The 26,257-nt window shown below is 46.0% G+C and overlaps 1 protein-coding gene across 1 annotated transcript in view; it reads right to left on the bottom strand.

The window, feature by feature from the left end:
• Positions 1–235: 235 nt before the first annotated feature.
• Positions 236–26,257, bottom strand: part of B3GNT3 (UDP-GlcNAc:betaGal beta-1,3-N-acetylglucosaminyltransferase 3) — a 169,011-nt gene continuing 142,989 nt past the window's right edge. The window contains exon 2 of the mRNA XM_078670706.1: positions 236–3,211. Coding sequence (XP_078526832.1) covers positions 2,032–3,204 — 1,173 coding nt within the window. The 5' untranslated portion in view covers positions 3,205–3,211 and the 3' untranslated portion in view covers positions 236–2,031. The remainder of the gene's footprint in view (positions 3,212–26,257) is intronic.

Raw genomic sequence — 26,257 nt, 5'->3', positions numbered from 1 at the left:
CCCCACTTCTAGACAGGCTGGAGCGGTGCAAACTCCTCGGGTCAGAGACAGGCTCTATCAAGAGACTCCCGGCCCTCCCCACTTCTAGACAGGCTGGAGCGGTGCAAACTCCTCGGGTCAGAGACAGGCTCTATCAGGAGACTCCCGGCCCTCCCCACTTCTAGACAGGCTGGAGCGGTGCAAACTCCTCGGGTCAGAGACAGGCTCTATCAGGAGACTCCCGGCCCTCCCCACTTCTAGACAGGCTGGAGCGGTGCAAACTCCTCGGGTCAGAGACAGGCTCTATCAAGAGACTCCCGGCCCTCCCCACTTCTAGACAGGCTGGAGCGGTGCAGCATAAAGGCCAACAGGGCTGGGGCAGAGGGAGTCACCTCCTTCCAGGCTTTGCTTAGCCTGGCACGTGACTGACCCTGCCAGACATCTGACTTCTCTCGAGGGCCCCCCAGTCCCGAGACAACTGTGGGAGCCATGACATTCCCTCTCAACCCACCCCTGGTGCAAGGCAAGAGATACCCTTACTTACTCCAGCATGTTCCAGAAATGGGCGTCACTGGGGCAGAGTGAGGGACTGGAGGAAAGATTCAGAGGTAATGGGGTCACGACCCCAAGGACAGGACAAGGAACAGGGACTCCTGGTCGGAGTGTGGTAGGGCAGGGGTTGGTGACAGCACCAGGGTAGCCCCTGGGGGTGGGGTGCCAAGCACCACACATGGGTTAAGTACAGAGGAGAGAGCTCAAGAGAGCTAGATGGGCCTAGGTGTGGAGGGGTGTAGGGGTAGGGAAACGGGGTGTAGAGGGTGCAGAAACAACCCTAGGGAAGACACTATGGAGCCGAACTCGAGGGGTGACATGAAGTAGCCCCGGATGTTCCCTGAACGAAGGGAGACAGGATAGCTGTGCGGTGGAGTGTGTGGCAGCCAGGCATCACCCCTGGGGAGCAGCCGGAGGTGGGGTACCCGAAAGCTTAGGATGAGGGGAACCCCTGGGGTCCCATCAAGACCGGAGAGTTTGGAGGCCTCCCGTCTCTAGGGAGGGATGTATGTCATTACAACGCAGGCTTTACACCGCACTACCATTACGACGCAGCCATCACAACGCAAGCCGTTACAACGACAGGCGCTGGATTTAGGAATTGTATGATTTACTATTCCAACTCCAGCCTACACAACAGTAGGGAAGGTGTTGGAATAGTAAACCATACTATTCCTTAGTATATAGCGCCATCCAGCGCAAGTCGTTGTAACGACTTGCGTTGTGATGGCTGCGTCGTAATGGTAGCACGGTGTAAAGCCCACGTTGTAATGGCGGTCTCCCCTAGGGAGCACTGGTGGACTCTGCACCACAAACAGGAGAGCCCTCAGGGGAGAGGACTCTGCTTGAGGCCAGAAACGTTACCTGATCAGTGATCGATACTTAAAGGTATTGATGGAGGGCAAGACCCTCAGGCACCTGTAGGACAAGGTGCAGGACCTGATCTTCGCCTAAAGATGACAATCCCCTCTGCCCCAAGGTACCTCCTGGAATGAGCTGTGATCCTGGCCCATCAAGTGGAGGCCTGAAACAAGTCAGGGTGGGACCAGGTCTTAAAGATCACCCCCACCTGGGAAACAAACGCCCAAACCCTCCCAAACACTAATGGATGGACACAGTGTGGTGGCCACCGTGGACTTGAAGCCAGAGCATTAGCCTTTTCTTTGAAACTGAAATACCGAGCAGACCAGTCCTCATCGACTCCGAACCAGATGGCCAGCTGGCTACCGGAAACACAAAAATTGATCTATCAGCTTCAAACCACCGGGACAAATTTGTTCATTATTATTCCAAGCAGCATCATAGGGCCCGCACCCTGTATAACTTCTGTGCAACCCTTTAGTAGATGCCAAAGTCTCTTCTGGGCCCAAACACCTAGCAAATGGTGCTCCAGGCGGTCAAAGCGGTGGACCCAAGCCTCAGATACCGAGGCGCACCGGGGCGTGGTGGCCACCGTTCCTGATCCAGGTCCCAGGGATGACCACGCCCAGGGCGTAGGGATCACATGTCCAGATACACATCTTTTTTCTGTCCACAGATTAAATTTGGCTCCTGAATAGCCTGCCACATGACCAGCATTTCGTAGGGCACGAAGCGATGGACCATCAGAAACTCCCTGTAGTAGCAGGGGTCGAAGGAGTCCAGTTTGCTGGAAGGGATATTGACCCCCACGGTGCTCATGCCCATGTGGGATGCCGGCTGCAGGCCAGCTTTTTCCAGGCACATTCCCAGGTACACATCGTCGATAGGTAGCAGTTCAATGCCCAGCGACATCTTGTGGATGGTACGAGCTGTAAAACCAGACATTAAAATGCCCCCGCCACCACAATATGGCGGGTAGGAGTTGGTAGTTGTAATCTGCACCGGTACATAGTACTTACTCCAGGGTTCTCGGATGGGCCCAACATTGGCAATCAGTTGCCCCACAAACAGGTGCCTGTCCCCTTTGCTGTAAGCGTTCAAGCCCAGGAGATAGCGAACCATGTTGAAGGTGTTGACAAAGACGTCGTCGTCGCCGTTGAAGACAAACCTGGCTCCCGGGCAGTTCTTCTCCATCCACTGGTGAAACAAGACCTGCTTGAGAGTCAAGTTGAAGAAGGAGTCGTAGAAGTCCCACTGGAGGATGTCTCCATGGTCGCGGCTCTCGATCCGCAGGAGTTTCTTCATCCTTCTGGCCTGGCCTGGATTGGAAGGGACCCCAGAGAGGAAGAGTCGCCGGACCTGAACCCCCTCATACGTGCTCTCCTTCCCCCAGGTTTTACGGATGACCTCCCGGCGCTCATAGTTGTCCGGAGAGGACTTGATGACCAGGAAAAGATACACTTCTGTTGAGGCTGCAGGTCCTCCACATTTGTTGGGCACATCCAGTAGGATCCGGAAGTGCCTGCAGTGCCGGAACCTCAGGAAGTCCTTGATATGGTCCGGGAGTTGCGTGAAGCCGGTGATGTTCACCACGGACGAGTTCTCCTGGCAGCCAGGAGTAGTCGAACGCTCCCAGTAGCCGGCTCCTGGTGGGATCACCAGAAGTTGGCCGGATTCCCTGGTGGGGAGCGGCTGCTCCATGGGGGCGAGAACCTTCTTGTTCCCTCCATGTTGGTCGAGAATGAAGAGAAGACAGACGAATCCGATGGCAGACAGGAGCACCGTCTCCACACTCAAGCACCTTCGTCTCATAGTCTCCCTGGTTAACAAAACAACAACAAAAAGTGTTAAAAACAGAAAAAAAACAATCTAAATGTTTGCTGCAAAACGCTTGATCTCAAAGGCGAAGTACGAACGTCTGAAAGAGAAGACAGACCAAAGCCTTGGAAGGGGAAGAGAGTAGAGGAGGAGGAACACGCTGAGTGAAGACCTGAAGTCCCGGAGCAGGAGCGAAAGGTGAGAGGGAAAGGAGTAACGCGTGGGGGTGGAAGGAGATAAAGAAAACCTGCAGACTTAACATGAAATTCAAGAAAGAAAGAGGTCAAAGAGAAGAAGAGAGTGGTTTGAGAAAGGGGGAGTGGAGAGCAAAGAGGAAGGGAACGAGTCAATAGAGAGGAGGGAAGACAATAGGACGCTATATACAAAGGCGAGAGAGGGGAACATGCTAAAGGGTAGAGGAAAGAGTCAGGGGATATTCACTAGGATAGAAAGACTGAGCAGAACGAGGAACATCGAGAGAAAGATGGTAAAGGAAGGGGACATGAGAGCAGAAAGAATGAAAAGAGAACTGGGGACAGAGGAGAAGCAGTGCTGATGCGAGAGCAAACAAGATGAGAAAAGGTTGAGCAATTGAATGAAGAGCTAAAAGGAAAGAATGAATTGTCACCAGAGACTGCTGGGGAGCGGAGGGCGCAGAAAACCCGAGGGTGAAGTGAAGGAAGAAGTAAGGCAGCGTTAGGAGTGAGGAGGATGAGATGGGAGGCGGGAATAAGGACTTATTTGGATTTAGCACATCACATGTCTGCAGTTTCTAAACACTGTAAATAGCAAGAATGACCGTTGATGGACTGTTTAACAAAGGGGCGGGGAAGAGGAGAGTTCAGAGCAGCAGTGCTCAATCTGAAGGAAAAAGTGCAAAGGCCAAACTTTCATTTAGGACCACAATGCTGGGGATGCCTTATGCCAGATTGTCAAACAATAAGTCTGCCTGGTCTTGATTCCACCTCACACCTCTTTCTTCCACCACCCTGCACTTCCTGTCTCTTTAGTTCATGAATACCGAGGCTGCCTGGTCTTGATTCCACCTCACGCCTCTTTCTTCCACCACCCTGCACTTCCTGTCTCTTTATCTCATGAATACCGAGGCTGCCTGGTCTTGATTCCACCTCACGCCTCTTTCTTCCTCCACCCTACACTTCCTGTCTCTTTATCTCATGAATACAGAGGCTGCCTGGTCTTGATTCCACCTCATGTCTCTTTCCTCCTCCACCCTACACTTCCTGTCTCTTTATCTCATGAATACTGAGGCTGCCTGGTCTTGATTCCACCTCACGCCTCTTTCTTCCACCACCCTGCACTTCCTGTCTCTTTAGTTCATGAATACCGAGGCTGCCTGGTCTTGATTCCACCTCACGCCTCTTTCTTCCAGCACCTTAAACTTCCTGTCTCTTTATCTCATGAACACCGAGGCTGCCTGGTCTTTATTCCACCTCATGCCTCTTTCTTCCTCCACCCTACACTTCCTGTCTCTTTATCTCATGAACACCGAGGCTGCCTGGTCTTTATTCCACCTCATGCCTCTTTCTTCCTCCACCCTACACTTCCTGTCTCTTTATCTCATGAACACCGAGGCTGCCTGGTCTTGATTCCACCTCATGCCTCTTTCTTCCACGTCCTACACTTCCTGTCTCTTTATCTCATGAACACCGAGGTTGCCTGGTCTTGATTCCACCTCATGCCTCATTCTTCCCCCACCCTGCACTTCCTGTCTGTAAAACAACCAGCCCTTTTTGCAGATACACCCCCCCCCACACACACACACACTTTGTGTCCCCCTTTGGACTATTAGGCTTTAGTTTTTGACTGACATCACACAAAAACCTTCTAATCAAGCCCCAGTGCCAGTGCTTTCTACCTAAATCGAATACATGTAAATTGGTAACCCCAACTGGCAAGAGCTTTACCCCCTTTATAAGTCCCTAGTATATGGTACCAGTGGTACCCAGGAAGTGGGAGTTAAAGGGGGTCACCATTGTGCCACCCTGATTGACCCAGGTAAACTGAGGACAGCGGTCCTGCCATTGCAGACTGCAGGATCAGTGCGAACTGCTTGGATTCGACTTTGCCCTCATCAAGGGTGGCAAGATCAATGCACTATTTTTAGGAATATTGAAAGTTCTAGAGCCCAGGAGTCAGGGTGCATTATAATAAAGTCAAGGACATACGAGTGCCAGCTCATATGTCCCTGTAATAGCCTTTTCCATTAAGGGCTACTATAAGTGATCACGCGGTTTATAGGATAACATGGGCTAGCCTCTGGGCAAACCAGAGGTTAGTAGCTCTATTATGGCATCACAGAAATAGGTCGAGTTTGGTGTCAAACAATGTGCCTCATCACTCCTGACTCAAATTATGTGTCAATGAGAATGTGGCATGCACTTACCTTAGAGGTTGCCCACCTGGTTTCCTCAGCCTTTCTTGTGCTCTGGCTGTCAGCCCAGAGCTGCTGCAGCCAAGACAGGAATCTGACCCCCTGCCAGGAGGTGGACACTCTCATAGGAGTCCTAAACAATGGCCTGGATGGGAAGTAGGTCACACCTCCCATCCTGACCGGGTGGCTTGTGAAGTTGCACATCAAGGTGGTGAGCTTCAAAGACTTCACCGTCTCTGATATGCAACCAGGCTGCCTCCCAAAGGAGGAAACAGCCCTCCCTGCACCCCCAAGCACATTTCAGGAGATGTACACACCCAGAAGACTAGCCACACCTCTAGGGTGTGCTACCTGGTCTGTACATCTGAGGAATACTTCTACCATTTTTAAAAGTGGTAGAATAGAGGATTCTGGGCAGAAAAGGTGACACCCCCCCCCCGATGTGGTAATCTCAGGGGCGGATTCTCCCCTGGGGCTAGTAGCCCAATGGCTACTTGCACCCACACCCCCTAATGCCCCTAAATCCAGGAGTTATGTGGCACCCCTGACACTAGAACCTCAGTTTTGATTTGACTTGCAACAAAGGACACAGAAGAGACCAGGATCTTCAACAACAAGAGCAGCACAAACCAAAGGCGTGATACTCTGCACATGTGGCAACCTTTCTGGAACTGCATGACTGCAAGTCATCCCAGACAAAACACTGGTTCCCCCAGACAAAAGGGGCCCTTTTGAGAGCCTAAGGCAACTCCAAACTCCCTTTGAATAGAGGCATTAGTTCCCTGCATACAGCAAGTAAAAACAACATACTGGAAAAAAAGAATTGCTGGCCATTGGGCTCTCAGAGGGATCACCCAAAAGTAGATGGTCCATGCATTGTGGGCAATCTAGTCCTGACCTCCAGAAAGTTTCAGGGGGGCTACTATTTTCGGACGGATTTTGAGATAACTTTCTGCTTTGCTTACCGCTGCCAAGGCTGATTGGTAGCCAGTCCGGCAACCACCACCTTACTCAACCCTGCACTTCAATGGAACATCGCAACGCCTACACCCAATGTCAGCAGTGGCTTTGTTGTCGCCATTTTTCACCTATTACCCACCAGCACTCTATAAGCAGTAAAACTAGCTCCCTTGATGCTCCCACTTCAGCACCAAGGTCAGCCAGGACAATTCTGCACCCCTTGAGTTCCACGCAACTCGACCTCCAAGTGACCGACTGTCAATAATGTTGTTTCCCATTCACCACTATGATAAAAGTTTTGTAGTATTGTTCTGTACCATTACATTTTGCTTCTAAAATCTGTAACTCCAGTTATACTTATCCGATTGACTTCCTTTAAGTTTCGACATATATATAGAAATCCGCTTTATTTTTTTATAAATTGGTGTTGGATTTATTTCAAGCCACGTTAAGAATTATCATCCTGGTTGGTACTCTGAAAACCTCATACAGAAGTTTACCCCCTGCCTTACTGCAGTGATATTTGGAGTTACGTTTACAGATCGTTAGGGTCAGAGCCACAACTAGAGTTAAATTTCGGGGAGTGGGCTAAGAAAAAATATCGAGGGGGGCTGATTCTTCAAGCAAAAAGCAGAGTGGAGCTGCAGGGGCTCCAAGCGGGGGGGGGGGGGGCATCAAAGTTTCATTAACAAGCAAAAGGTCTTTAACCGCATGCGTGCGGTCGGAATTCCGCTCGTACGCGGAGTTTTCCGAAAGCGCATGTTACGTGACGAGCTGGGCTCGTCATCAGCGTAGCAGGAGGCTACCTCATGACGAGCCCAGCTCGTCATCAGCGTGGAAGGGGTTAAAAGACCTGTGAAGTACTTGGGTGCGGCTGTGTGCGTGCCCAGGAAGCGGTCTCATCCCGGGCTGCCACACATGACGGGGTCAGATGAACCCCTTTGAGTCCAATGGGCGTTGCGCGCCTGGTTAGGGTACTCTTGATGGATGCCGCATGCATAAACGGGGCCATTCGTAGGAGACTTTGGACTACAGCTGTATATTCATTTCAGTAGCTGCCTCTAGCCCTGCTTGGCACCCCATTTAACACATTTGCAGGCTCCTTCAGCGACCAGTCAACCTGGCACCAGTGCATTCAGCCTGTGATGAAAGGTTTGTGGTGCCTCTTAGCGCCTGACACCCCAGGAAAGTGTCTTTATGTGCCGGGCGGATGGGCTGGGACAGGCCGGGCGCGGACTACACAACAAATTGTTGCTACTGTCAGCAGCAGGTTTGAAAGAAGCAGATGAAATGAGCAAGAAACAAAATTAAAATGATCAGAACGGTCTAGGCACCCCATAAAATGCTTATCAAAAATACCAGGGCCGGCCTAAGGCATGTGCAAGCTGTGCACCTGCACAGGGCCGCCAAACCCCAGGGGCCGCCACGCCAATATATATCCTTAGATACATATTTGCAAGGATGACCGGCTCACAGCAGCCGCTTACTTCAGCGCCTGTGAAATCCAAGCGCCTGTTGTGCAGTTTTACAAAAAAGTCAAATGTTAGGAGTTCTGGTCTTTCAGGTAGAACTACTTTATAAAACTTTGCCGGTGGCGTAAAATTATTTTGGTGTGGAATCAACCAGAATAAACCCACTTGAAGAGCGTATTCTCCTACGAAAAAGTCAGTTTTTGCAAGGAAAAAAAAGAAACTTTTGCAAAGTTTAAAAAAGAAAACACCACCACCTCAGAAAATGAACCAGAGGATCGAGCACAAATAACATATTTGGAAAAGCCAGAAAGAAGGCACAGAAAAAAAGGGGAAAATATGAGCAAGCACAAAATTAAGGAAAAAGAGGTAGAAATTGAATGAAGAGCTAAATGGAGCGTACAGGAACCTTTTCATGGGTTCAATAGCAGTCAGGGTTACTGGGCTTGAATTGTAGCAATTACTCACTGTTTAACCTTCCACTGGTGTCCCAGTGGAGGAGTGTGGCTCAATGGTTAGAGCGGCAGACCCTGATGCAGAGGTCTGGCCCGGGATCAGGGTTCAATTCCCACCTCGGCTGGTCTTGGGCTCAATTTCCTTGGACCTGATAATTCTCGCCTCGGTGCCTATTCTAATCACGGGCCCCACGCTGCAACTCTGGGCAATAGCTTGCTTAATCTCCACAACGGCCCCAACAACGCTAGGATGCCTGGCCTCCACCTTGGGGGTGCCCAGGAGTGGGCACTTCACAGGGAAAAGCCAGGCAGGGTTCCACAGCGGTATTCGTACAGCTGGGGTCGATTCGTGGGCTATACAAGTACACTACATTTACATTGAGGCCAACTGAGGAGCAACAAGTACCTGCCTTTAGGACTTGACCCTCAGGGCAGTGAAGTCGAGCTGACAAGGCTTACTCAGGGAGGTGGTGTGGGGCAGAGACTCTGAACTCAATGGCACATCTGTTGGCGAGCAGTGAGTTATTGTTCAGCCAGTGCTTTTCCTCAAATAGCAAACAACTTTCCTTTAGTCACCAAACACAATACTGAACTTAAAACATTAGAGGGCAAGGCACAATGTGGTACACAGTTGTCAATAGAGAATTATTGTGCAGAGTAAATAGTGAGTACCACTCCTCACCTACTCCCTCAACACGCTAACTACAAGAATGTAATATGTAGCGGCCGAGGCCCTCGGGGACAGGGTCTCTGGTAAACACCCTCAAAGCACCAGCCTTGAGAATGATGGGAGATAAAAAGAAAAAAGGTGGAAACGGAGCTGGACAGTGGATCATGAAATCCAAAATACTAATAAAAGATGTCATAAAAAGAAACTGGGGCTTTCATGTCACAGACCACGCCAGCGACTGGCATACTATTGCTCTTTGCATATACTATCACCTCGCGCACGAAACGCAGGATTGCGGAAAAAGGTGCAAACATGCTTACAGAAATCTCAGACTCCTTTCTGAAAGCATCTGATTGGCATCTGCAAAGGGGGTCAAGATCTGACCGGATGCTCAAAGGTACATGTTTAGAGTAAGAATCCATTTGCAGAATAGATTTTGCAGGAAAATTATAGGCACAATGATGCTCTATAAAAGAAATCTGCGTTAATGTTACCGCCTGTAGTGTGAGAGAGAGGGGGTGATGTTCAACCGATCGTCAGCATCGCAAGCTCCCTGGGGTAAATGTAAAGACAGACCAGGAGAATTAGAGGCTATTGAAACATTTTTTGTTTCATGCATCTTATTGAAAAGAGGCCTTTTGTTACATCACCAGTCTATTCAATACCAACATAAAATGTAGACTATCCCATACCACATTCAACACACCCGCATCACCATGCCAGTGATTATCCCGCTCAAGAACCTTCAACCACCATAAGATGAAGACCACCACGAAACTTCAGCCATCGCTTGCACAAACAACCCAACACCCACCAGGCTCTGGTCAAGAACCTCCAATCGTCCTAAAACGAAGACCACGAAGAAACTGAAAATCAACACACCCGCATCACCATGCCAGTGATGATCCCGCTCAAGAACCTTCAACCACCATAAGATGAAGACCACCACGAAACTTCAGCCATCGCTTGCACAAACACCCTAACACCCACCAGGCTCTGGTCAAGAACCTCCAATCTTCCTAAAACGAAGATCACGAAGAAACTGAAAAATCAACACACCCGCATCACCATCCCAATGCGGAACACTATGTGATTGTCAACCTTCAACCTCCGCCAGATGAAGACCACTACGAAATCGAAGCTAACACGTGCACAAACACCTCACCTTTCGTAATGCTATAGTCAAGAACCTTCACTCATTAAATAAAGGCCGCCATTGAATTGAAGCAAACACACCCGTTCAAACACACCCACACTGGCCATACTGCGACACAGAATCTCACTTCCCTTTAATGAACCCAGGGGCACTTGGAGTGGGTATATGTCAGAAGGGATTCTCAACTGGCATGTGTTTACAATAACACCTAAGCCATCCCAGTCCCTTCCGCAGACCCAGACTGAGTCTCTAAGTTGCGCCGAAACATAAATTCTTGCACAGGCAGGAGGAGGGAAGTTGTACTAGAAGTGAAGACTGCTGGTTTACTCGGTCCACTGCCTAATACCAGCCAGATGTAATCATTTAATTATACCTTTGCAGGTACATGCATACACCTTATGGTGTGGGAGGCTACAGAACAATCATTTACAGAGGAAATAGAGGGCGGGGCCAATCGGTTATTAGGGAATAATGGCGTTCTGCAGCCTGGAGAATCGTGCACATGTAAAGGAAGAAGACTGGGGGAAGAGTGTAAACCACCATGAAAGGCTCTTAGAATATTCCTTCTAATTGTGCTGTTTGTGCGATAGCCTTGTACATAGGGCGTGATGACCCGGACGAAGGTTCAAGAGTACAGGCGGGTTCCGCAAAACGCGAGGGAAAAGTTAAGGTTCGCGTAAGGCCATGAATCTCCCAACAGGGTTCAAGTGACTTATAGCACAGTAGGTTGGAAAAGTGTTTCAAAGTTTGGAGACTTGTTACTAAAAATGCATTTTCATAATATGGGAGACGGTACTAAAAAGCTATTTTTTTAAATCATTTTTTGTTCTAATTTGTTAAACTTATGCAATTGAGAGCAAAAAAAGTGAGGGGAAGGATTTTCATTGTTCATTATGTTTATAGTGGCACAGCAGCGTTGGAGGGGCGGAGCAAAGAAATTTCATAGAAAATCATTTTCTATTAAAAGTAAGTAGGAAAAAACTTCTCAAAATGTATATCTTTGCTACTATAAAGTATACATGTGTATTTCACTTTCTATGAGATCATCTAATCTATAATTATGCGATTTGCTGGTTTATTCCTGTAATACGAATCTGTTTTAATGCTCCTATTTCCATTGGTGGGGGTTCACCTGCCCCTTTAAACATTTAAAAAGTTCTTATATTTCTAAAAAAAAATAATCTTTAGAGTGAAAGTATACAGTAGTGGTTTTAGCAGTAGGCCCAGCAGGATTTGAAAGAAACCAGTTACAGTAAAAAACAAAAAATGCTATAGATATTTTAGGGGGAACATCCTTTACAACGCAACTTTTACAACGCACTACCATTACGACGCAACTTTTACAGCGCAAGTTATTACAACGCATTGCGCTTGGGGGCGCTCTAGGATAGGGAATAGTTTATTTACTATCCAATACCTTCCCTACTATCCACGGGGACTGGAGTTGGAATAGTAAATTAAACTATTCACTATCCAGCACCCCCCAACGCAAGTCATTGTAACGACTTGCGTTGTAAAACCTGCGTCGTAATGGCATGCGTTGTAAAAGCATGCGTTGAAACGTCATACATCCATATTTTAGTTGGTCAGATTTCAGCATCTGGCCACGAGACTATCCTTAGGTACATGTTTTAGGAGATTAGTGTAACACCCCAGGGTAAGCCTCTGATAGGCAGGTCTGTCACCAAGCCACCCGGATGCAAGTCCCAGAAATACCCGCTTAAGGACTTCTGGCACAGATACACAAGACATAATTACTATCCTTGAGCCTACGCGCAAACTCGCTAATTGCGTTCGCACGCCCTGAGTGGCATGATACAGAATAGAACTGCACCCACTGTACGGAACCAGCGTTCTCGTGCCAAAACATCTGCCAGTGGGTCTCCAAGCATATATCATGGGTGCCCAACGCAAGTCCAGGAAGGTTTTCAAGGCACATTTTCACAGTAACTGCTGACTATGTAAATGAGAACCATTTAGATTCACTGCGTGTAAATTCTCTTGGTTTGTGTACTGTAGATATCCGGGTGCATTTCAGAAACAAGCACTAGAAAAGCCAACAGGCCTGTGTTTCATTTGAGGGAAATACTTTGTGGCTTTGTGGGTGGATGTGCTCCTTGTGAAAGGGAAGAAGGCAGTCACTCACAGTGGAGTTTGCCAGTGGCTGAAGTGGGCTGACCCATTGCCCCAGACTGTAGTGGAGAGAAGAAAAATGTTAGTGACACAATAACAGACTAATGGATGGAGAGGGTTGGCTGGAAGCCCCTCTAAGTAGGTCTGTCACAGACCAGGCCCTGTTCGACCGATATGGGGCATCTGTGTACCTAATTATATAGAAGTCTTATTCGGGTTTTCTTCACCCCTTGCCTTCCCTCATTTTCTACTTTCTCCTTATAACAATCTTCAGCTCTTTCAGACGGCTGTGTTTTAAGACAAAGCGCATTATTCCTTCTCAGTCAGTCCTGTCTTTATTCAAGCCACACCATGGTTCTCATTCACAAAACCAGCACAACACGCGGTGCCAGAGCTGTGTGAAGTGTTAAAAGTTACCTTCGAAGTTGGACAAAGATCCCAAACTTCACATCTTCATGTTTATAAAGTTTGAGGAGTTCTTTTCTTTCTTAGGTCTAGTGCCAGCCCATTTGACTTTACTAAATATATATATATATAAATATATATATATATATATATATATATATATATATATATATATATATATATATATATATATATATATATTACACTGACTTGTAGGGGCTATCCGCTAGCCCTCTTCCTCCATTCGTCTGTTGTTGTGTCATTTACATAGGTTTACCACCCACCAAAGCATCAGGCGTGGTGCACATGGTCAGCCCACTTCAGCCATTGGCTGAGTGATAGTATTCTGCCCCTGCACAAGGTGCACTTACGTCTTGAAGGAACCAATCAAAGAGGGAAACGTAGAACAGCTTGTGGGCTTGTTGAAGTAATTGTGGAGAGGACTTGGCTTAAGGGCTAGGGCGTCCGACCTCGAATCTGGGGAACTGGGTTCGAGTCTCGGCAATGACGCTGAACATCCTGTGATTATGGGCAAATCATTTAATCTCCCCGTGCCTAGCAAAAATTGATGTGTCCTCATGTAATGCAACTGGTGCTATGTAAAGTGCTCCGATACCCGTTTCGGGATAAGTGCGCACTATATGAAACTCTGTAAAAAAATAAATTGTTGAGAAGTAGAAATGTACTGATTGGTCAGCAGCTGCGCTCTGGATCATGTAGTAAATCCCTGGAAACAAATTCTCAAGTCCTTGTGAATGTCGTCATGATGCAAAGGTCGGACAAAGTCCAGTTGGTTTGGTCTGACGTGCGAGACGGGTATATTGTGTTCCAGAGTTGGCCATCCCAACTATGGCAAAGAGTGCCATGGCAACAAGAAGTGTTGGCGAGTTAAATTAATTCAGTAGACCAATACCGCTTATGATTAAATTAATTTGGAAAGCACAAGACGACACCAAGACATGTACAGACGAGTGATTGTGGGGAAAAGCTTCAGAAGCTTGCACAAGTCATGTGACTCCTGCACCCATTTGCACTTATCAGCCATCTAGGAATAGATGCAAATGCGGATAGGCGAATCTGTCTTAACAGTTGATTAATTATAATGAGTTAATGTTTGTGCAAGAATGACAAACACACTATACGGCATAACTGAAAAATGAGCACAGTTCACGACAATGAGTGTCTGGCGAATGAACGAAGAACTGAAATTAAATTAGCGCTCGCCGGTTTCATTTTTTTCAAAACATTCATAATAAAAATGATACATGCATATACAAGCAAAAACATACATTTTTTTAATTAAATTAATTCCTCTGCTGAAACAGTTTTATTATCCAGAGTTCGCCCAGTACTAATTTTACCAGCGGGTTCTTTTTTTTTGTAAGAAGGTTTTAATATATTCGCAAACTTGGTCAAATTCAGGAAAACTGGCACAGTTGCAGAGGCCTGGATTCCTTTCACAGACACTGCTTTTTTCAGCTTTCCATCTTCTTACCTCTCCATGCTTTACTTCATTGCTTTCTGGCGTAACCTTACTGCCAGCCATCCACCCTACCCCTTCCTCATCCGCTTCCACCTTCCTGTGCAGTCGACCAGATGCCTACGGTTGCCTTCCCAGCAGGCACCTTGTAGTGTGGAGTGAGTGTTTTGGGACATCTTTCAGTTCACAACCCTGCTCTGACATTCCATTTCCCAAGAACACTCCTTTCCACCTCCCCCAGCATTGTAGCCAGCCTCAAGGCTTTATAAAGATGATTCACAATTAAATAACTTTAATTTAACCCAATACGTACGAGGCCAGTTGCTCAACTTGCTCCATCCTCACTTGGTCTCCTCAGAGGTGGCTCCTCTAACATGAATGATTTTCTTCTCCAAAGTGATACCCTCAAGTCGGTCGTAGGCACCCAGCCTAAAAGTCCTCGCATTCTTAGAAACATTTGTTGTAAATCCAGCGAGCTCGCCATCCTTAAATGTATGAGCTGCCGAGAGCTTCTCCTTATTATCACCCACACTAGACATTTTCCTGGACCAGGGTGGTCAGCAGTTTCAGAAGCCCCAGCTGACTGTAGTGCCAAGCTGTACTTCTTCTGATGCGTTAAGCCTCGCTCTCATGCTTGGCAATACTAATCGAAAATTCCAAGGTAGCGTGCTCGGTGATTTAAAGTTTACATTTTTATAATATATATATATATATATATATATATATATATATTATTTTTTTTGTCCCATCATGCCCCATGACGCAATCGACACTTTTCAGGAGGTGGTTACTAAAGAACTCACTAAAATGAAACACACCCCTGGGGGGTGGGGAAAAGGCGAGTTCAACCTCAACAAAACCCAGAGGGAATTTATCCTTTCTTTGGCAAAAGATACTAGTATTGTATTAAGACCTGCGGACAAAGGGGGGAACATTGTTCTGTGGGGAAAGGAGATGTATATCACTGAAGCACTGCATCAACTTACTAGTAGTAACTTCTATGCCAAATGTACTATGACAAACTATAACGATAGTATTTTGGAAACATGGGAAATGCTTAATGAATGGCGCACCAGTGGTCTACTCACATGGCAAGAATTTTGCTTTTTAAAAAAGGATTATCCCAAAATGCCTATATTCTATCTCCTTCCCAAAGTGCATAAGAATGCCACTGTTCCACCAGGGAGACCGATCATCTCGTCCTTAGGCAGTGTAAACGAAAACCTCTCACAATATATCGATCACTATTTGAGAGATTATGTGAGTAAATTACCTGCTTATATTAGGGCCACCACTGACTTCCTGCAGAAAATAGACAGCTTAAAATGGGTAGAGGGCTCTCTTCTCATTACATTAGATGTGAGTGCCCTATACACAATTATTGATCATGTGCAGGGCATGGAAGCCAGTTACCATTACCTTAAACAAAGGGAGACATGTTACTCCGAACATACCCAGATGCTCATAGGCATGATGAAAATATGCTTAAGAAACAACATCTTTATGTTTAATGGAGATATGTTCAAACAAATACGGGGAGTAGCCATGGGCTCGGCGTTCTCGCCGAGTTTTGCTAATCTGTTCCTAGGGAAATGGGAAGAGGAAATCAGAGATGACAAAAATCTTACAGAAGACTTCAAAAAGGTATCTACCTGGGTCAGATACATTGATGACTTGTTCATTATATGGCAAGGGACACGGGAGGAAGCAACATCATTTATTGACAAGCTCAATAATAACACCTACAACATCCATCTCACACACAACATGGATGAGAAACATGTAGAATTTCTTGATACGGCTATAGAAGTGATTGACAACCATCTCACTTCTAAGCTCCACAGGAAAGACACGGCGGGTAACACTCTCCTCCACGCCCTCAGTGCTCATCCGGATTCACTTAAATGGAGCATTCCATTTGGTGAGCTACTGAGGGCGAAAAGGAACTGCAGTGGCAATGAGAGTTTTTTAGCCGAGCAAGAAGTCATGTTGCAGAGATTCAGGACAAGAGGGTACCCGGAGGGTGTGCTCACTAAGGCAGTCCATAAGGTTTCTCTCATACATCGGAAAGACACACTGAATCCCCCTGAAACTAAAGATAAGGGTGATGGGATGAGTACTCGGGTCATTACGACCTATAACCAGCAATCCAAGAAAATTAGTAAAATCCTTGCAAGCAACTGGAACATTCTCAAAACCGATAATATAGTGGGTCCGAGCCTAAAAGAAAGACCTCAAATAACCTACAGACGAGGTAGGAACCTCAGGGACATGCTGGTCAGGGGTGACATAACCGAAAACAAACCACGCTCACAAGGCCTAAAGGGGTTTTACCCCTGTGGGCACTGTAGAGCCTGCACCAACAGTACAATGGTGAAGCAGATAGACATACCAGGTAGGCAAGAGCCTAAAATGATAAAACAGTTCTTGACATGCACCACATCTTTTGTCATTTATGTTTTGGTGTGTCCATGCAAAAAGAAATATGTCGGCAGTACCACGTGTATGGCCAAGAAGAGGGTACAAGAACACCTTAGGGCCATCACTCATGTGGACATCCGCTATCCCATTGCAAGGCATTTTGAGGCCGAACATAACTCTGACAACTCCCTTCTCAGGTACTATGTTGTGGAACAGGTGAATATGGGGAGAAGAGGGGGAAACCGTGAGCTAGCGTTGAGAAAGAAGGAATCACGCTGGATCATGGAGCTCGAGACCAGGTTCCCTGGGGGGCATAATTGGGATGAAGAGCTTGCAACCCACTTACATGAGGAATAAAAATTGAAAAATTGAGATGAGACAGTGTTGGGTATGACCAATAAGCAGAATTGATTAGGCACATAAAGAAATAGAGATGTAACGTAAATCCTGTGTATTTACAACAAGTTAAAATGTTAATAAGGAACAAAATAATTTTATGTAATTTTTAACTGTATGTTTTTATGTGTTTTGTAGGAGAAGGAAATTCACTTCTGTCACGTCCACATCACGGTCCTTGGACCTTCTGAAAATTGGATGAAAGACACTGAGCACCTGTATGAAAGTATATCTTCACTTTATTGATTTTGCACCGTATTATGGGTTATAAACATTGTACACTGAATCGGGAGTATGCACGAAGGGTACCCTCTGCCATGGGATGAGTCTCCACGGGACAGATGTTAAATCGGGCACTAGACCGAACCAAAAGTGAGGAAACATGGGGCGCTCTTATTTTGAGACCTAATCCTTGGTTAATTCATTTTGTGGGCCAACCGGGGCACTAGTCCGAAAGAAATCTAGACCTGACAAAATGAGAAAATGTATAAAAATGTATAAAAATGAGGAAATATACTGTGTTGCCTAAATACAAGCAATGTAGTACAGTCAATACTAACTCAAACCATTCCAAGATGGTGGTTCCTCGGGGCTGTGTTATTAACAGTTCATATACAAATATCGCGATGGTGATAATAATTGGGGTTTTTACCTTACTTATCATAACGAGTTCTCTGACAATGCATGTAAATGGTATCGAGAATCAATGGTATTTGGAAATGATAATCTCATTGTAAAGATGAAGGATGGTTACCACTCCAAGATGGAGGCGCCTTGTAACAGTGAAAATAACAATGCAAGGGGACTTCCTCTATGTCCATGAAATAACCGACAAAGTGTATATTATGTTGTGACCCATAGGGGTAATCACGTGTGATCAAGACAAGATTCATTGTCGAAACGCGTAGCGTGTTAACTGGGCAAATAAATTTATGCTGAGTATTCCTGAGTGCGTCTCCTTGCTTGTAAGCAGAACTGTGGAAAATAATTGTTTTTCGGTCGGCGTGGTCCGCCGAACTTTGAGACGCCACCTGGCTGGGGAGAGAGGATCCCGGAAGGGCCGCGCTGTTGTTCTGAAATATATATATATATATATATATATATATATATATATATATATATATATATATATATATATATATATATATATACACCTACTTATTGCATTAAGCCTCGACTTTGATAGATATATTGCCACTCATTATTGAACCTAGGGGTCTTCATGATTTGAGTATTTACTCTGTTTACCTGCTGAACGAAGATTTCATCTGTGTTTGAAACTGATATTGTATAGACCTTTTTCACCTTCTCTTTCCGCTCTAGTTTCTTAGTTGAAAATTTGACCAGGAATTGTACTATGTTTTGCTGTAATTTTTTCTTTGCCTCTTGGATTTGTGTTCTTTATTCTGTTGTTTCGGTGGCAGGACGGCCTTCATTGCATGTGGGGTATTTCGTAGCTTGCAATCTCAAGTATAATTATTAATTTTGGAAAGATGAAATGAAATTAACTTTGATAGTCATGTTATGAAATATGCTGAACACTACTTTGTAGTTGTATATGCTAAAAAGTTTGTTTGCCAGTAGGTACTCATACTGTTAGGGACACTAGCCGATCCACGGCTTTATCGCTTTTGTGACCCTTCTGTCTTGAAAAGTCCGATTTTCGGGAGTATATAACCCACTTCAAGATGGCGCCCACTGTGGTGCTAGGAAGGGCAAGTCCCTTGTTGTTGTTTACCATTCTGGCAAAAGTGCATTTAAAGTTTTGAACTGCATGGTACCGGTGAGAAAACACCGAGGAAGGCAACCGCCGAAACGTTTGTTTTTTGCTGTCAATAAACGCTGTGTCTAGTATACTGCCGGAGTGCTGCTTTTCATCTTATCGCATGATAAGGTTTCTGTGAGCGTCATATATATATATATATATATATATATATTTTTTTTTAAGACCTTTATTTTACACTCTCCAAAATAAAAATAAAACACAGCATTAGGCCTACAACCCCATGGGCCGGCCGCGACATTTGCAGTTATCTATCAGTACCTATAGAGTCAAACAACACAGCCCTTCAGCCGACAACCCTGGGGCCCGGCGGCGTATATTCTGCACGTGTATGTGGTTTCAATTAGTTCCGGTTTATTTTTATAATATTTTGAACGTCGAGTGTGATCGGTCTCACAGGTCCAGACTGCACTGGTAATGGTTTCTGAGGACACGTTTCGGCCAATCAATCTCTTATTGGTGCCTATGTAGAAAAACCCTGAAAAAGTAGTTCTGTGTGTTCATGTGCATTTTAGCTTTTATTCTCACTGGGTGGAGTGGGGACCTCTTGTGTCTCAATTCTGTGACTCACAGGCTATTGATTTTTGTTTTCAAAAATTTGTTTTGGTTCAGACCAGATATTTCTTCAAGAGGTTCTTGGTTCTCTTCAAGAGTTCGCTCCCATTTCCCTGAAGGAGTCTGAACAGACCTTGAAAGCATGCGAATCAGGTTCAACAGATGACCCATGCCTGCCCCATTCTGACTGGCAGTCTTAAGGCCATTAATCAGATCTTACACTTTCTTTTAAATGGTTCAATTCAGTCTGCAACTGTACTGAGCTGCTGGAAACAGGCCAAAACTGATACCTTTTGCTAAACAAGCATTGGCAAGGCCAGCAGGTCTCGCCTTTGGGGCCTTATAAGTGTTTACCCATGCAACAGTTAATGTTGCACCAAGGATATTGTGCTGCACAATTAAATACTTATAAGGTCCCAAAGGCAAGACCTATTGGCTATGCCAATGCTTGTTAATACTTTGCTGTGATTATTTTAGATGGAAACCCGCTTCTTCTTAACATTTCTGAAAAGTGCAAAAGCTTGCAACAACTTTGTTGTACATAGCACGTGGGATTAAGTTACACACTTATTTTGTCTCCAATTTCTGTAGGACTGCATTCCAAATACAAAATCTTAAGATTCCCACGCACATTCCACAGTAAATACCAGAGTTATGACACTTACTAATAAAAGGAAGAGAGTGCGGGCACGAACGTGGTTTGCAGAACTGCCAACAGTAAGGCTGATTCCAATTGTGTACTTTCTACTAATGCGTTTCATTAGACGGGGACTTAATTGAACAGGCCGATTCAGTGTGCTAATTGCTGCAAAAGGTGCGCAACGGGGAGAAGGCAGATGTTTTTACAACACACACACACATTCTAACTGTGAGAAAAGACATTGTACTATCATTTTGTCTGGAAAAAGAATATTGCTTCAATTTGGCCCATTCCTCAAAGGAAAAATAGGAGAATTCCATCACAAGTTCCCTGGTTTCAAAGTTAGCACATTAACCACTAGGTCGCATCTGAGTGTAGTTATGCTTTTTCTGTATCTTTCTAAGTTTAATTAGTATGGTAACCTCGGTGGAGTGAATTTCATGGTAGTTATTTTTCCTGGTACTGTAATTTTGTTTTTACTTAAACCCAAAAACTAATACAATGGTATCGTGAGACATTAAACAAGTCACTAAGACAGCCACTCCACCCTCAAATACTCTGTCGCTTTCAAGTCAGGGCAGCAGGCATGCAGAACAGCACTGCAAACAAAGTGAGGGCCGCGGAGGGATCATCAGTCCCTGAAAGAAAGGCGCGCTCACCAATGAGGTCATCGGGTTAAACGTCGAGACCGGTTTCTGCCACCGACTCGGAGCAATAACACGGTGCAAATGAGCACAGCTTTGTATGCCACTACTAGCCCAGGGGGCTGCTTCCCCAGATGTTGGACTCGACTGAATTTGATACGAGTGATTAAGGAAGCCATTTTTTAAAACTTGTGTTGGACACTGGTGAAAACGAGTTGCCCAGCTACATGATGGCTTCACCAAAAATAGGACTTTTTGTAATCAAACATCTCAAATTAATAAACCCAATCTGATGCCAATGCCCGGTTAAGTAATGCATGCACACAGAAGCGCACTGAAAAACACATTAACACATGTACTGAGTAGTCAAAGCATGGAATGTTAAAGTACACACTCCCACAATGAGCAGACTTTGACCCAGGGCAAGATAATGAAAGACACACAGAGGGGAAAGGAGGAGGCGATACCAGTAGCTAGTGAGGTGAAGAGGTAGGGGCGTTGGGGTGCCTGTGGTGGAATGAAGAAGAATACTGTGTGTAGAATGAAGACTCGGCAGCCTTGGTATTTGACAGCACGACCTTCGAAAGCGCCGTCAGCGGACTCTGAGGAAAACTAAATTGGGCCCCAGCAATTATTCTCCAATTAAGAACTGACAAGCCATGCGTTGGGCAGGCCTTCGAAAGCAAATCCGTAAACTCCTAATAAGGTTATCGGCACCACCATTTGTCGAAATCTGTTACCATGATGCTGTGAAGGGGTGAACCCTGAGGAGTGATATTTTGTGCAAGAGACACGGCCGCGCGGCCCTGAAAGTGAAAGCGCGACCATGAGATGCGCTCTGTGGTGGCGGAGGGGCAGGGGCTGTTGTGAGAGGCGCAACAACAAAGGAAGGGCTACCCTTGAAGCATTGGGCAGCACGGTCCCGTGGTTGTGCTGGAAAGAGGCAGTCAGAGAGCTGCAGCGCTGCAGGTCAGCTGGCCCGAGACAGGAGGTAGAGTCAGCACAAGTCAGGCTGCAGGACGCCTACAGCCTTTGGATGCAGACAGTAGTAACCAGTCTTCTCCATTAGGGGACCTGAAGTGGGGAGAATGAACAAATTACAACAGGAACAAGCATTGGCAACGAAAGTCATCGCGATCACGATCGCTGTGAAAGCGAAAGTGATCGCGATGACGTGCTAAAACACGCAAGGTGTGCGTTCTAGCAAGCTGGTCTCCGCTTTTGAGCATTTCCCAAAGCAGCTTCTAAATGTCTCTCCGAGCAGTGCATGCGCGCTGACTCAGCGAGACCTCAAAAGCCATCTGCAGACAGATCCATTCTTCCCACCTTTAGGCCTATCTCCTTATTGCCTGCCTTCTTGAAGATACTGGAGAAGCTTATCAATCACCAATCGTCTACCTTCTTGGAACATGGCCAGCTGTTGCACCCGTCTGAGTCAGGTTTCCGCCCCTGTTTGAGTACAGAGTCCACCTTAATGGAGGTTACTGACACCATCAAGCTGGCTGTAGAGCAAGGGAAACCAGTCACGCTGATACTCCTTGACTTATCCACTGCCTTTGATATGGTGTCGGGCTCCATTGTCCTTCAACATCTATAAAATATAGGCGTAGCACGATCTGCATTGACTCATTCTTTTTTGTTTGACAGAAGTCAATCGGTTTAGATGGCACCGTTTGTTTCTGATCCAAAACCACTAAAGTTCAGTGTTGGATATAGATATATATATGAAACATATAAGTCCCAGCAGTGTGACCAACCTTCACAGCGGTGCCGAACCAGGAAACAGACTCCTCAGGCAAGACTTAGTGCTTAAGAGTGTTTAATTATAGCATCAGATGTCCAAATGACGCGTTTCGGCCGCCAGACATGCGGCCTTGATCATATATTTTATATATATATATATATATATATATATATATATATATATATATATATATATATATATATATATATATATATTTCATATTCTCTTTCGGCATCCAGATTGTGTCTTATGCCAATGATACTCAGATCCTCCTTACTCTCGACAGGAGTTCCCTCAATGCCTTCAGCAGGTTTAAGACCCGTTTGATCGCCGTTTTCCGTTGGATGTGGTACAATATTTTTCCTTGCAAAGATAGCAAAACAGAGATCTTATTATTAGGCTCTCCTCCCCTACCTAGGATGGCACAGCCAAGTCCCTGCTCCAGCTGCTATATTGTGAAATCTAGGGGTTACGTTTGACAATCAAGCTCCCTTTGGCCCCAGGTGGCGGGTGCGGTGGGTTCCTGTTTTGGACTTCTAAAGTCTGTAAAGAAATGTCTGCATTTTCTTCCGATACAGTATCAGAAGACGGTTCTTCATGCCTTCGTTACTTCCCGGCTTGATTATGCCAGTTCTCTCTACTTGGGACTTCTGGCACACCAGCTAAAGAGACGTTAACTGGTACAGAATGTAGCGGCACAGCCATTATTAAAAGTCCTCAGACTGGCCCGCCTCGTCAGCACCTTAAGGAGCGTCATTGGCTGCAGATCAGAGAGAGGCTATGGTTTAACCGCCTCACATTGGCTCATAGAGCCTTCTATCAGGTTGCCCCTCTTTATTTAGCCAATAGGCTTCTCCATATTGTCCTGTAAAAACCCTTCACACCTCTAGCGCGGTGTTGGCCGTGGTTTCGCAAATCTAGAGGAAAAGATGGGGTGGCACTTCTTGCTCCTTTCTTGAGGCCGCGGCATGGAATGTCTCCCCTTGAATTGATGGGCAATGAAGGATGAACTTGGTTTCAGACACAGTCTTAAGACCTGGTTGGTTCCATTGGCTCATCAGTAGGCTGGCTCTGGTACTTGTTGTCAACTCACCTGCCTAGTGCTGGGACACTCTGAGTAGCTGTGCGCTTTATAAATCTTTTTTGATTGACGGGCGCCGAAGTTGGGGAGAGGGGGGCTGGTAAGGATAAAGGTTCTGCATTAGACGCGCCAGTCAGGTCAGACAGCATTAGCCGGTTCGAAGTATTTGAAGAATTGTGAAGTCTGAGCAGGTTTAGTCATTGTTTTTGTAAGATGACTAGAGATTGTCAACTGTGCTGGTGACAACAGGGCAAAGCCTGTTTCAGGCGGCTCAGCGAACTCCTTAGGCGAGAGAAGAGTGGACACTATCTACGGTGCGGAGCTCGTGGTGGTATCAAAGTGCTGCAAAGAGGAGAGCAGGAGTGCCAGGACCCTAGAACAGACCCTGGAGAATGCTTGTGTGAATGAATGAGAATCACTGATCCTGCCACAGCAGATGCTCTTAGAGCCTCCACATGCTTTAGACAGCAAGGAGGGGTCAGCGTACAAGTGCAAATATCACTTTTCTGTCTCTCTTCACAAGGAGGGGAAAGAGCCGTTAATCTCACATAAGCTATTTTGGGCCATATGTATCAAGCAAATTCGCAAAGGCCGAAATTCGCAGAATTTCGGCCTTTGCGAAAGCGAATTTGCTACATGGTATGTATTAAGCAAAATCTGGTGCAAAATAAGGAATCGCAAAATTTGCGATTCCTTATTTTGCAATTGCATTTAATGAATCGCAAATTTTGTGATTCCTTAAATGCAATGTATGAAGCAAAAAAAATTTGCAAAATGTCCTTAAGGAATCGCAAAGTACCACCAACTTCTAGTTGGTGGTAATTTGAGAATTCCTTGAAAAAATGCACATTTTCGCAAATTACCACCAACTTCTAGTTGGTGGTAAGTTGCAAATTCCTTGAAAAATGCACATTTGTGCATTTTTCAAAGTGCCATGTGACGCACATACATGCCCTTGGGGCATGTATGTGCGCCACATGTGCACCCATGCATATTTCAGGGGTGCAACAGGGTGTCCTTTGGACACCCCTGCACCCTTGAAATTATTCTCAATTTGCGAATCGCAAATTGAGAATAATTTCCCATTCATTCCTATGGGCCTCCTGGCCCATAGAAATGAATGGGAAAGTATTCCTTATTTGCGATTCGCAATTTGGTAATCGCAATTAAGGAATTTTAAGAAATCGCTGACAAAATGCGATTTTGTACATACATACCCATTTGCGATTCTCAAATAGCGATTTCTTAAAAATCGCTATTTGAGAATGGCAAATGGGTATCTTGATACATATGGCCCTTTGCCCCTTGTATCCCACCCCTTCCAGAGGATGAGCTGCGCACAAGCTTGGTAGACTCTTCATTTCCTGTTTGGAAAAGAGGAAACGGAGAAGAAGAGCAACCCCCAGCAACACAGGGACTCCGCCCACGTGTTGTACCACCCATCCGGTACAACTACAGAGAGACGTATTGGTCATTGGGCTGGTCTCACCTGTGAGGATGGGCAGAAGTCCTCTCCAGAGGAAGGTACCTTTGACTTAAAACACTTAAACAACGTAGAAAAGATACAGAAAGGTCCTTACGACACATGCAGAGCAAAGGCAGGTCTCCCTAAACTGGTACCAGGAAGTAAACAAATGTAAACAGGAGTCTCAAATGCGTGAGATGGAAGAGACCCGTGTGATGCTCAAGCTCCAACGTACCGCGTGGAGGGTCAAGCCTAGAACCAGCATCCGTACCACCTCGCCCCCTCCTCCAGGGGTATCTTGAGATTGTCCACAGAAGCTTGTGGTGCACCAGCAGCACCTGGTAAACAGGGCCGTGTAGCCGATTGGCCAGTGGGAGGGGTGCCAGCAAACACAATGCACATGCAGGCACAGCACGCGTTCAAGTCGCTGGCAGCGAACACTATAGACCAGCTCAGCACTCGTATGACAAGAGATGGACTCTAGCTGCATACCCGCTCTCCGTAGGGCTCGCTCAGCACCTTTTCAGACCGATACTAGACATCCACCCAGTAGGACTCGTAACCCAACTATAACCCAGTATAGTCTAAAGCATACTGCGAGCCAATGAGAGAACTGGTTAGAAACCCTTGGAATGACTGATAGACTTCCTGAACTAGTGACGTCGATCATGATAGTCCCAAGGATGTCCTTTTCCCGCGAGACTGTACCCAAGATCTGCATGAGAGGAAGCGTTAACTCATGTCCCTTGGTCCCCTAAGTACCCTGACAAAAATAAGAGGCATTTACTAGTGAAAATCCCATGAAGTTCTATGAAGAGCTTCAGATTGTGTTTGAGTCCTACAAACCTGATGAAGGCCGATGATAAACCAAACGTTTCGACTTGTCATAGCTAGAGAAGTTAGAAACCGATTAATGGAAACGGGTGGGTGCCAACAACATACCGCCAATGACCCGCTGCCCTTGTGGCCACGAACGAGGGGTCTTAAATGCTGCAGAGGCACTATGCCCACTCAAAACTGACCACATGAAGGGCTACAATGTCCTTCATGAACTCGTTCAATGGCCTGTTGTCTTGGGCTCTCAGGTATGACACTCCTCGAGCCTCTCTATACGACACCCTCTTTGCTCATGAACAGTTCATCTTGTACATTTTTTTGAGTTCGCCATCGCCATGTATCGATGGTGACTCTGTGTTAT

The sequence above is a fragment of the Lissotriton helveticus genome, chromosome 12, assembly GCF_964261635.1.
Source record: "Lissotriton helveticus chromosome 12, aLisHel1.1, whole genome shotgun sequence".
Taxonomy (NCBI): domain Eukaryota; kingdom Metazoa; phylum Chordata; class Amphibia; order Caudata; family Salamandridae; genus Lissotriton; species Lissotriton helveticus.
This window is presented reverse-complemented; position numbering and strand designations above follow the sequence as displayed.